The sequence below is a fragment of the Oncorhynchus nerka genome, linkage group LG8 (genome assembly GCF_034236695.1).
Source record: "Oncorhynchus nerka isolate Pitt River linkage group LG8, Oner_Uvic_2.0, whole genome shotgun sequence".
In the NCBI taxonomy this organism is placed as follows: domain Eukaryota; kingdom Metazoa; phylum Chordata; class Actinopteri; order Salmoniformes; family Salmonidae; genus Oncorhynchus; species Oncorhynchus nerka.
Genome location: NC_088403.1, coordinates 17,314,370 through 17,326,744, shown reverse-complemented (window position 1 = coordinate 17,326,744; position 12,375 = coordinate 17,314,370). Strand labels below are relative to the sequence as shown.

The window sequence follows — 12,375 nt, the reverse complement described above, 5'->3', positions numbered from 1 at the left end:
CAACCAGGTACACTTCAGGTACAGTCAACCAGGTACACTTCAGGTACAGTCAACCAGGGACACTTCAGGTACAGTCAACCAGGGACACTTCAGGTAAAGTCAACCAGGTACACTTCAGGTACAGTCGACCAGGTACACTTCAGGTACAGTCAACCAGGTACACTTCAGGTACAGTCAACCAGGTACACTTCAGGTACAGTCAACCAGGGACACTTCAGGTACAGTCAACCAGGGACACTTCAGGTACAGTCAACCAGGGACACTTCAGGTACAGTCAACCAGGTACACTTCAGGTACAGTCAACCAGGTACACTTCAGGTACAGTCAACCAGGTACACTTCAGGTACAGTCAACCAGGTACAGTTCAGGTACAGTCAACCAGGTACACTTCAGGTACAGTCAACCAGGTACACTTCAGGTACAGTCAACCAGGTACACTTCAGGCACAGTCAACCAGGTACACTTCAGGTACAGTCAACCAGGTACACTTTAGGTACAGTCGACCAGGTACACTTTAGGTACAGTCGACCAGGTACACTTTAGGTACAGTCAACCAGGTACACTTTAGGTACAGTCGACCAGGTACAGTCAACCAGGTACACTTCAGGTACAGTCAACCAGGTACACTTCAGGTACAGTCAACCAGGTACACTTCAGGTACAGTCAACCAGGTACACTTCAGGTACAGTCAACCAGGTACACTTCAGGTACAGTCAACCAGGTACACTTCAGGTACAGTCAACCAGGTACACTTTAGGAACAGTCGACCAGGTACAGTCAACCAGGGACACTTCAGGTACAGTCAACCAGGTACAGTTCAGGTACAGTCAACCAGGTACACTTCAGGTACAGTCAACCAGGTACACTTCAGGTACAGTCAACCAGGTACACTTCAGGTACAGTCAACCAGGTACACTTCAGGTACAGTCAACCAGGTACACTTCAGGTACAGTCAACCAGGTACACTTCAGGTACAGTCAACCAGGTACACTTCAGGTACAGTCAACCAGGTACACTTCAGGTACAGTCAACCAGGTACACTTTAGGAACAGTCGACCAGGTACAGTTCAGGTACAGTCAACCAGGTACACTTCAGGTACAGTCAACCAGGTACACTTCAGGTACAGTCAACCAGGTACACTTCAGGTACAGTCAACCAGGTACACTTCAGGTACAGTCAACCAGGTACACTTCAGGTACAGTCAACCAGGTACACTTTAGGTACAGTCGACCAGGTACAGTCAACCAGGGACACTTCAGGTACAGTCAACCAGGTACACGTCAGGTACAGTCAACCAGGTACACTTTCAGGTACAGTCAACCAGGTACACTTCAGGTACAGTCAACCAGGTACAGTCAACCAGGTACACTTTCAGGTACAGTCAACCAGGTACACTTCAGGTACAGTCAACCAGGTACACTTCAGGTACAGTCAACCAGGTACACTTCACCCTTACATTGCTATGGTTTTTTAAGTCTATTGTGTGTGATGTGTTAACATACTGTACATCATGCCTGTTAATCCTAAAATTAACAGTAAAGCTTTTGACATATTGAAGGTGTGTGACCTCTGACCTGCGTGCCCTGAGGACCAATCACAGGGAAATAGGTGACAACCCGGAACAGGAAGTCCTTGAGCTTGGCAAAGTTATTGGATCCGATGCTCCATGACTCATCCACCAGGAACACTATGTCTGCCTTCACCCTGCCACACACTGCAACACACACACACGCACATGGAGGCACGCATGCACACACAGGAACGAGCGTGCAGGTGCGCACACACACACACACACACACACACACACAGGTCATGGTGACAGTGATATTGGTTGTTAGCAGACATTATTATCATCAGACAGAACATTGCTAAAGGAACATCTTCAGTCTTAAGAAGCAGTCTGTAATGGAGGTAATTGCTGTTATTCTTCAGTCTTAAGAAGCAGTCTCTAATGGAGGTAAGTGCTGTTATTCTTCAGTCTTAAGAAGCAGTCTCTAATGGAGGTAAGCGCTGTTATTCTTCAGTCTTAAGAAGCAGTCTCTAATGGAGGTAAGTGCTGTTATTCTTCAGTCTTAAGAAGCAGTCTGTAATGGAGGTAATTGCTGTTATTCTTCAGTCTGTAATGGAGGTAATTGCTGTTATTCTTCAGTCTTAAGAAGCAGTCTCTAATGGAGGTAAGTGCTGTTATTCTTCAGTCTTAAGAAGCAGTCTGTAATGGAGGTAATTGCTGTTATTCTTCAGTCTTAAGAAGCAGTCTCTAATGGAGGTAAGTGCTGTTATTCTTCAGTCTTAAGAAGCAGTCTCTAATGGAGGTAAGTGCTGTTATTCTTCAGTCTTAAGAAGCAGTCTCTAATGGAGGTAAGTGCTGTTATTCTTCAGTCTTAAGAAGCAGTCTCTAATGGAGGTAAGTTAAGTGCTGTTATTCTTCAGTCTTAAGAAGCAGTCTCTAATGGAGGTAAGTGCTGTTATTCTTCAGTCTTAAGAAGCAGTCTCTAATGGAGGTAAGTGCTGTTATTCTTCAGTCTTAAGAAGCAGTCTCTAATGGAGGTAAGTGCTGTTATTCGGGGGGTCTTAAGAAGCAGTCTAATGGAGGTAAGGGCTGTTATTCTTCAATCTTAAAAAGCAGTCTCTAATGGAGGTAAGTGCTGTTATTCTGAGGGGCTGTCAGTTTGCTCTGATTGTAATGCCTAACAGCTATTAATCTATATAGGTACTATAAATACTTCTGTTACCTGGCCCTGGTCCAACAGTTGTTTCTGTATCCAAAGCCAATACGTTTCTGGTATTGGTGGTAAGATGGCCGACGCTGGTGGTGGCTGCAGCTGTTTTGACAACGGTGGTGCTTGGGGGTTTCTTGGCGGTGCCGGCGGTGGTTTTGGAGGGGGATTTGGTGACGATGGAGCGGGTGTGGGCTTTGGTGGCTTTGGGGTGGGAGGCGGTGAGGGTGTGGGCTTTGGCTGCGTTGGGGTGGGAGGCGGTGAGGGTGTGAGGGAGGAGAGGGGAAGGCGTGACAGGTAAAGACTGGACCGGCACCAGAGGACGGTCCTTGGCCACTGAAAGGAAATTTCAGATTCATATGCAGTAGTGTTGTGCTTGGACACATTTCACATGATATACTGTGTACATTATAGTTTATGACATTTTTATAGTCACATACATGGATAGATGCAGTGTATTGTGTTGTTCTACAGGGTCGGCCATATTAGTACGGCGCCCCTGGAGCCGGTTAAGTGCCTTGCTCAAGGGCACAGACGGATTTTTCCTCTTGTCAGCTCAATTATTAGAACCGGCAACCTTTCGGTTACTGGCCCAACACTCTAACCGCTAGCCTGTCCTACACCTACTGTACACCATAGTAATTACTTAGTAATAACTTATGTCATGACCTAGTAAGTACATGAACCAGCATTGGGTTTCCTGTATGATAGATGGTTTCCTGTGAAGTGTATAACAATGTAATGGACAGCTCTCAAAACGTTGCATTTCTTACAGCTTAGTAAGCTACAGGATAACAGCACTCAGCAATTGTTTTTGTTGTGGTTTTTGAACTTTTGAGTTGTTTATTGTGCCAGTGAGCTGGAGCCATAACGTGAAGAGGTGTTAAGCTTTACCTATCCTGTGGTTGATAGAGGTGATGGGTCCCTCCACCTCTCCATACAGAGGTCTGATGGTGAAGATGTAGGTCCTGCCATACAGCAGATCACTCAGCTTAAACATGGTGGCAGAAGGGCCAAGCTTCTCCTTTTTGGTGTCCAACTCTGAAGAGAAAAATTGTACCCATATGTGGTAAAAAATAAAAAATCTATTTAACCTTTATCCAGGTAAGTCATTGTGAACCAATTGTCCTCTGGTTGGTCAAAGAGGTTGTAAAAAGTGACAAACACAAAATAATTGTCATCACTGTAAAAACACATAACCCAGCCCAATTCCAAGGGTAACTCAGGTTTCCCCATCACAATAACAGTTTGGAACAATTTACAATTTACAGGACAAAATCACCATTTACATCTTGAATTCACCCCTATTTCACCCCTATTTATTGTGCCTACATAATGATTTCTATTAACTATGGCCTCCAAACACTTCACACTTAAAAACTGGGGAAGATGAAACCTAGAATAGTTGATCAAATCTCCAGGAAGTAGTCTTCTCGTGTGACAGACCGAACAATTTGGTTCTGGGTGCCGAGATGACCCAAAAGTGATCGGAACATGAAAGACAAACATTTCTACTTTAGGCAGTTTATTGAAGGAAATGACTTGGATAAGAGAGAGGGGCGCTGTCTAAATATACCCCCCACCTCCACTGCCATGCTCACACAAAGTCATTAACACTGACTGATGGCACTAACATAGGCCCCATTCCAATGGTATGACTGGCAGCTGACAGCCATGTGGTGGAGCCCTTGGGTTCGCCTACCCAGTCATGTCTAGTCAGTGACAATGGGAAATGGGAGGGCCTCAGAAAGGCATTTTTAAGAAAGATCTTAAGATCCTGATGTGATTGGCTGTGCTGGTTTCACAGCCTGCCAAGATCATCTGTGCTGGTGTTACAGCCTGATGTGATTGGCTGTGCTGGTGTCACAGCCTGATGTGATTGGCTGTGCTTTGACCTCTGACCTGAGATGTGCCTCCAGGAGAGCAGGTACCCAGAAGCCCCGGCAACTCTGATCCAGTTGAGGGAAGTGCTGCTGTCTGTGGTGTTCAGCGCTGCGAAGCCGTTCACTTTGGGCAGGTCCACTGGAACACAATCAACATCATTTAAGTGTTTGAGAAAGACTGTGCAGACTCACTGATCTACAAATCACCTTGCATCCCAAATAACTACTCATTATCTGATCAAGATTATCGGTTCTGCGCCTGGCCTTGCTCAAACTGATCCCCTCAATCCACACGGAATAACTTTAAGATACCTTACTGCTACTTTTTGGGCTAGGTGGTGGTGCTAGGTGGTGGTGCTAGGTGGTGATTCTAGGTGGTGGTTCTAGGTGGTGGTGCTAGGTGGTGGTGCTAGGTGGTGGTGCTAATGTGGTGGTGCTAGGTGAGTATAGACGTGTGACAGGTCTACATTTGAGTCATTTAGCAGTCACTCTTATCCAGAGGAATATCTGAGAGGTGTCACCATAGTTCAGTACTCACAGGTGCGTGCAGTGACCAGGAACGGGCTCCCTTCTCGGCCCCCCACCATAGATGCCACCTGGATCTTATAGGCCGAGCTCTCCTGTAACTTAGGGATGGTGAAGGAGGTCGTGGACGAAGAGACTAGCTGGGACTTCTCATCGCCACCTAGAGGCAGAAAGGTCAACATGCATGGGATATATACATATAGGTCAGGACAGCAGGATAGCCTACAGCTATTTCACAACGATCTTTCCTTTATGCCTCACAGCCTCTCTCCTCACCTTGAAGAACTTAGGTCTGTGGGGAGGGACCATGACCTCTAATACAAGAGGGAATGTGAGGGGATGCAAGGAAGCATTTAACCAAGTAGGCTAGTTGAGAACAAGTTCTCACTTACAACTGCGACCTGGCCAAGATAAAGCAAAGCAGTGCGACACAGACAACAACACAGAGTTACACAAGGAATAAACAAGCATACAGTCAATAACACAATATAAAAAGTCTATATACAGCATGTGCAAATGAGGTCAGATAAGGGAGGTAAAGGCAATAAATAGGCCATGCTGGCAAAGTAATTACAATATAGCAATTAAACATTGGAGTGATAGATGTGCAGAAGATGAATGTGCAAGTAGAGATACTGGGGTGCAAAGGAGCAATTTTTTAAATTTAAATAACAGTATAGGGGGTGAGGTAGTTGGATGGCCTATTTACAGATTGGCTATGTACAGGTGCAGTGATCTGTGAGCTTCTCTGACAGCTGGTGCTTAAAGTTAGTGAGGGAGATATGAGTCTCCAGCTTCAGTGATGTTTACAGTTCATTCCAGTCATTGGCAGCAGAGAACTGGAAAGTAAGGCGACCAAAGGAGGAATTGGCTTTGGTGAGATATACCTGCTGGAGCGCGTGCTACGGGTGGGTGCTGCTAAGGTGATCAGTGAGACATACCTGCTGGAGCGCGTGCTACGGGTGGGTGCTGCTAAGGTGACCAGTGAGATATACCTGCTGGAGCGCATGCTACGGGTGGGTGCTGCTAAGGTGACCAGTGAGATATACCTGCTGGAGCACGTGCTACGGGTGGGTGCTGCTAAGGTGACCAGTGAGATATACCTGCTGGAGCGTGTGCTACGGGTGGGTGCTGCTAAGGTGACCAGTGAGATATACCTGCTGGAGCACGTGCTACGGGTGGGTGCTGCTAAGGTGACTAGTGAGATATACCTGCTGGAGCGCGTGCTACGGGTGGGTGCTGCTAAGGTGACCAGTGAGATATACCTGCTGGAGCGCGTGCTACGGGTGGGTGCTGCTAAGGTGACCAGTGAGATATACCTGCTGGAGCGCGTGCTACGGGTGGGTGCTGCTATGGTGACCAGTGAGATATACCTGCTGGAGCGTGTGCTACGGGTGGGTGCTGCTAAGGTGACCAGTGAGATATACCTGCTGGAGCGCGTGCTACGGGTGGGTGCTGCTAAGGTGACCAGTGAGATATACCTGCTGGAGCACGTGCTACGGGTGGGTGCTGCTAAGGTGACCAGTGAGACATACCTGCTGGAGCACGTGCTACGGGTGGGTGCTGCTAAGGTGACCAGTGAGATATACCTGCTGGAGCGCGTGCTACGGGTGGGTGCTGCTAAGGTGACCAGTGAGATATACCTGCTGGAGCGCGTGCTACGGGTGGGTGCTGCTAAGGTGACCAGTGAGATATACCTGCTGGAGCACGTGCTACGGGTGGGTGCTGCTAAGGTGATCAGTGAGACATACCTGCTGGAGCGCGTGCTACGGGTGGGTGCTGCTAAGGTGACCAGTGAGATATATCTGCTGGAGCGCATGCTACGGGTGGGTGCTGCTAAGGTGACCAGTGAGATATACCTGCTGGAGCGTGTGCTACGGGTGGGTGCTGCTAAGGTGACCAGTGAGACATACCTGCTGGAGCACGTGCTACGGGTGGGTGCTGCTAAGGTGACCAGGAGATGGGTGCTGCTAAGGTGACCAGTGAGATATACCTGCTGGATATACCAGTGAGACATGCTGGAGCGCGTGCTGATATACCTGCTGGAGCGCGTGCTACGGGTGGGTGCTGCTAAGGTGACCAGTGAGGTGAGATAAGGCGGGGCTTTACCTTGCTAAGACTTATAGATGACCTGGAGCCAGTGGGTTTGGCGACGAATATGAGGGCCAGCCAACGAGAGCATACAGGTCGCAATGGTGGGTAGTATATGGAGTTTTGGTGGTGTGTGTTTGTGTGTCAACGTGTGTGTGTCCATACATGCATGTGTGTGTTCCTCACCATGGAAGGGGCTCCAGGAGATCTTGTAGCCAGTGACCCCAGGTGTTCTCCTCCAGGTCAGTATGAAGGAGTTGACTCCGACATCCACCACCTTCACCTCCTTGACCGCCTGGATCAGCTCTGACTCTGTCACCGACGCTGACGGAACCACATCAACAATAGATGTAGGTTCATTTAAGATAAACAATACATGTGTGGTGAGCTTTCTGCCACAAAATGGCTGCCGCTACATGGATGCTACACATCGGTGGTGAATGAGGCGAGTTTCTGCCTTTCAATGTTGACCGCTTTGAGCATACCTTGAATACATATACAATCAATGATCATTATAAATGTTGTGACACTGTTCCTCATTCAACAACACAACAGCCTGGATGGACTTCTTCAATGTGAATGAAGTACTTTCTGTTCAGAGTTTCTAACAGTAGAAACAAACTCAGATAGAATTATTAGATGATAACAACCATGTCAGGCAGCAGTGACACACACACACACAAACACACACACGCACACATAGCAGTGGTTAAAACACTCAAGTGTCAACAAAGGAAACCGCGGTTAAAATAGGAAGCTCAAAGTATATGACCCGTCAATCAAACAAGGGCACCACCAGTCTACAAGGGTACAAGGGGTGTAACGTTCCACATCTCCCTACTTAATTACAATATCAGGACTTCATCCACAGGGCTGTGGGTTTATGTAAATGGCCAGTGAGTCAGAGTTACACTCCATATTTTCGGTTTAATGTATTTACGAAAGTTCAATCAGTAAGGCTGGTCTGAATGGATCATCACTTTTCAATGACGTCTTTACTCGATTGAAATAACAGTGGTCTGTCTCATTCAAATCACACATCTTAGAATGACAATAGTGGTGGAAATACAGCGGTGGACTGTGAGGGCTTCCCATGCACAAGTGTGATTACATTACCCACAGCAACGTCAACCACTGCTTACATGTGTTCCCATGCACAAGTGTGATTACATTATCCCCAGCAACGTCAACCACTGTTTACATGTGTTCCCATGCACAAGTGTGATTACATTACCCACAGCAACGTCAACCACTGTTTACATGTGTTCCCATGCACAAGTGTGATTACATTACCCACAGCAACGTCAACCACTGCTTACATGTGTTCCCATGCACAAGTGTGATTACATTACCCACAGCAACGTCAACCACTGTTTACATGTGTTCCCATGCACAAGTGTGATTACATTACCCCCAGCAACGTCAACCACTGTTTACATGTGTTCCCATGCACAAGTGTGATTACATTACCCCCAGCAACGTCAACCACTGCTTACATGTGTTCCCATGCACAAGTGTGATTACATTACCCACAGCAACGTCAACCACATCCCATGCACAAGTGTGATTACATTACCCACAGCAACGTCAACCACTTCCCATGCACAAGTGTGATTACATTACCCACAGCAACGTCAACCACTGCTTACATGTGTTCCCATGCACAAGTGTGATTACATTACCCACAGCAACGTCAACCACTGCTTACATGTGTTCCCATGCACAAGTGTGATTACATTACCCACAGCAACGTCAACCACTGCTTACATGTGTTCCCATGCACAAGTGTGATTACATTACCCACAGCAACGTCAACCACTGCTTACATGTGTTCCCATGCACAAAGTGTGATTACATTACCCACAGCAACGTCAACCACTGCTTACATGTGTTCCCATGCACAAGTGTGATTACATTACCCACAGCAACGTCAACCACTGCTTACATGTGTTCCCATGCACAAGTGTGATTACATTACCCCCAGCAACGTCAACCACTGTTTACATGTGTTTCCATGCACAAAGTGTGATTACATTACCCCCAGCAACGTCAACCACTGTTTACATGTGTTCCCATGCACAAGTGTGATTACATTACCCCCAGCAACGTCAACCACTGTTTACATGTGTTTCCATGCACAAAGTGTGATTACATTACCCCCAGCAACGTCAACCACTGTTTACATGTGTTCCCATGCACAAGTGTGATTACATTACCCACAGCAACGTCAACCACTTCCCATGCACAAGTGTGATTACATTACCCACAGCAACGTCAACCACTTCCCATGCACAAGTGTGATTACATTACCCACAGCAACGTCAACCACTTCCCATGCACAAGTGTGATTACATTACCCACAGCAACGTCAACCACTGTTTACATGTGTTCCCATGCACAAGTGTGATTACATTACCCCCAGCAACGTCAACCACTGTTTACATGTGTTCCCATGCACAAGTGTGATTACATTACCCCCAGCAACGTCAACCACTGTTTACATGTGTTCCCATGCACAAGTGTGATTACATTACCCACAGCAACGTCAACCACTTCCCATGCACAAGTGTGATTACATTACCCACAGCAATGTCAACCACTGTTTACATGTGTTCCCATGCACAAGTGTGATTACATTACCCACAGCAACGTCAACCACTGCTTACATGTGTTCCCATGCACAAGTGTGATTACATTACCCACAGCAACGTCAACCACTGTTTACATGTGTTTCCATGCATATGCGTTTGGATTCCCAGTATCTTAAATGAGTTGTTTGTATACAGCACCTACCAAGCACATTGCTGTGACTGCAGACTCCACTGACGTCATAGGGGCAAATCCTAGCAACCACTTGAGTCGAAAACTCAGTCTCCCAATGCCATTAATGTATGAATAAGTGAAAATGTCCAATACCCACCATCACCACTGTGGGAAAAAAATCATGCACAAGTTTGGATTTACCCCATACTCTCTCTCCAGGTACCTGTGAGCTGTGAGAGGGAGATTTCTGGCCCCTCTGTGTTGCCGTAGACAGCGTGGATGCTGACTATGTAGACTGTCTCTGGGTTGAGGCCCTCAGTGCGGTGAAACAGAACGCTGCGGTCCAAATACTGGGACTGGGGAGTGTTGCCATCTGTGTAACACAGCAAATTAAAAGACTCAGGCACACACAAACATTTACACACACACACAGACACGTGTACACACTCACAGGCTACATTCATCTTTGAAATTGAGATAAGGTTATATTTAGGATTTGGATCAAGAAGCCCACTACAGTACCGATGTTCCAGGTGAGTTTGTACTCGGTGGACCCCACGACGGGACTCCACTCCACGTCGATGGAGGAACTGGTGTAGGAAGTCACGTGGAAGTTAGACACATATCCCAAAGGGGCTAGTGGAGAGAGAAGAGGGGATACAAGGCAACATGACGAAGACGCAGGGAGTCAGGAAGCAGGTGCAGTCGGTCGAGTTTAATCAGAACGAACATAGAGAGAATACAAAAACAGGAGTGGCGTCTGAACATGAAAACACAAAACAATACTGCATGATGGGTGATACGACCGAGTGCCAGATAAAGGGGAAGTCGTCAGGGTAGTGATGAAAATACACTTCACTAGGAAAGAGGACACGTTGGACTCACAGGTGCGGAAGGTAGCTGAGACGCCGGGACCCACCAGCGATCCAAACAGGACGTAAAGAGACAGGACATACTCTGTGTCATGGACCACGTTCTTCAGAAGGTGCTCTGTGGTGGAGCCGTTCAGAGCCAGCTGCCTAGGACGGTCCCGACCCACAAACTCTGGAAGAATAACACACACATAACAATGGAGTAAGGGGAGGATTAGGGCCCTGATCTAAGGTCAGTTTAGTGTTTTGCCCATAATGACAATCACCTGCTATTGGAGGCCAACTCCTTTGGACCAATGAAGTGTTCACTTGAGTTTATTTTACCTTTATTTAACCAGGCAAGTCAGTTAAGAACAAATTCCTATTTTCAATGACGGCCTAGGAACAGTGGGTTAACTGCCTGTTCAGGGGCAGAACGACAGATTTGTACCTTGTCAGCTCGGGGATTTGAACTTGCAACCTTCCGGTTACTAGTCCAACGCTCTAACCACTAGGCTACCCTGCCGCAGTTGTGTCTGATGATTTGCAAAATTGCTCACTATGTAGCTTAAATTAAATTGGTTAATTAGCAATTAGGTCTCTCTTCGTACTCAACTTAATGAATCCCTTAATGAATACTCAACTTAACGACGTTCCATTCAATTTGTCCCTTTCATATTGCTTTACAGCTCATTACAGGCAAATCAAATCATCGAAAGCAAGTAATTCTACAGACATTGGGATTGTTTGATGATACCTTTCGTTTCCAAGCGTAGCTCTGTTGATATTAAAAGCATCCTGAGTTTAAAAAAAAAGTCAACCAGTCGTGAGGGCAATGAGAAGAGGATACATGAACAAAAACCAACCTAAACCCCAAAATAACTCCCATCATCATCTCCACATGAAAGGACAAGGCACCCTACTCTCCCTCCTCCATCTTTTCATCTGGCTTGATCAATCCCTTTTCTCACACACACACACCTTCATTCACACATTCCCCCCTTTCCTGTCATCCCCATATGAACATCATCAGAAGCCCGTCCCCTCATTAAAACAACCCCCGTATCCCTCCATCTCTCCTTTTATTTTCCTGTTTTCTGAGGGGGTGGCCATGATGCCAGCTTGTCACATGGAAATGACGCTGGTACTACCGAGTGACATGGTGGGGAGCCCAGTCCTGGCATTTCAAAGGATCCGTGTCGTGTCCCCACAGGGACGCTCAGAAGGGTGACATCAAATACACCCCCCACCTTCTTTTTATCCATAAGCCCGCTGCAGAATCTTCCTCCAATCATGTTCTAGTGATGCTGGTTTTGATAGACACGGTGAGACAGAGGGATGGTAGGTAGGTACACAGAGTTGGGGAGACTCTGAACATCGTCAGAGATACATCACGCAGGAGAGAGGAAAGGAGAGAGAGAGAGAAGAGGGGAGAGAAAGGAGAGAGAGAGAAAGAGGAGAGAGAAAGAATTACAAGAGGAAGAGATGCCCAAAGGGAGGACAGGAGGACAGAGTACGATAGAAAGAGAGGGAGAGGGGGGGGG

At 46.9% G+C, this 12,375-nt stretch overlaps 1 protein-coding gene across 1 annotated transcript in view; it reads right to left on the bottom strand.

The window, feature by feature from the left end:
- Positions 1-12,375, bottom strand: part of col7a1l (collagen type VII alpha 1-like) — a 133,420-nt gene that overhangs the window by 71,779 nt on the left and 49,266 nt on the right. Inside the window, exons 14-22 of the mRNA XM_065021458.1 lie at positions 10,866-11,024; positions 10,503-10,616; positions 10,204-10,353; positions 7,404-7,541; positions 5,140-5,286; positions 4,621-4,740; positions 3,613-3,759; positions 2,734-3,054; positions 1,576-1,715 (exon numbers count right to left, since the gene is read on the bottom strand). Coding sequence (XP_064877530.1) covers positions 1,576-1,715; positions 2,734-3,054; positions 3,613-3,759; positions 4,621-4,740; positions 5,140-5,286; positions 7,404-7,541; positions 10,204-10,353; positions 10,503-10,616; positions 10,866-11,024 — 1,436 coding nt within the window. The remainder of the gene's footprint in view (positions 1-1,575; positions 1,716-2,733; positions 3,055-3,612; positions 3,760-4,620; positions 4,741-5,139; positions 5,287-7,403; positions 7,542-10,203; positions 10,354-10,502; positions 10,617-10,865; positions 11,025-12,375) is intronic.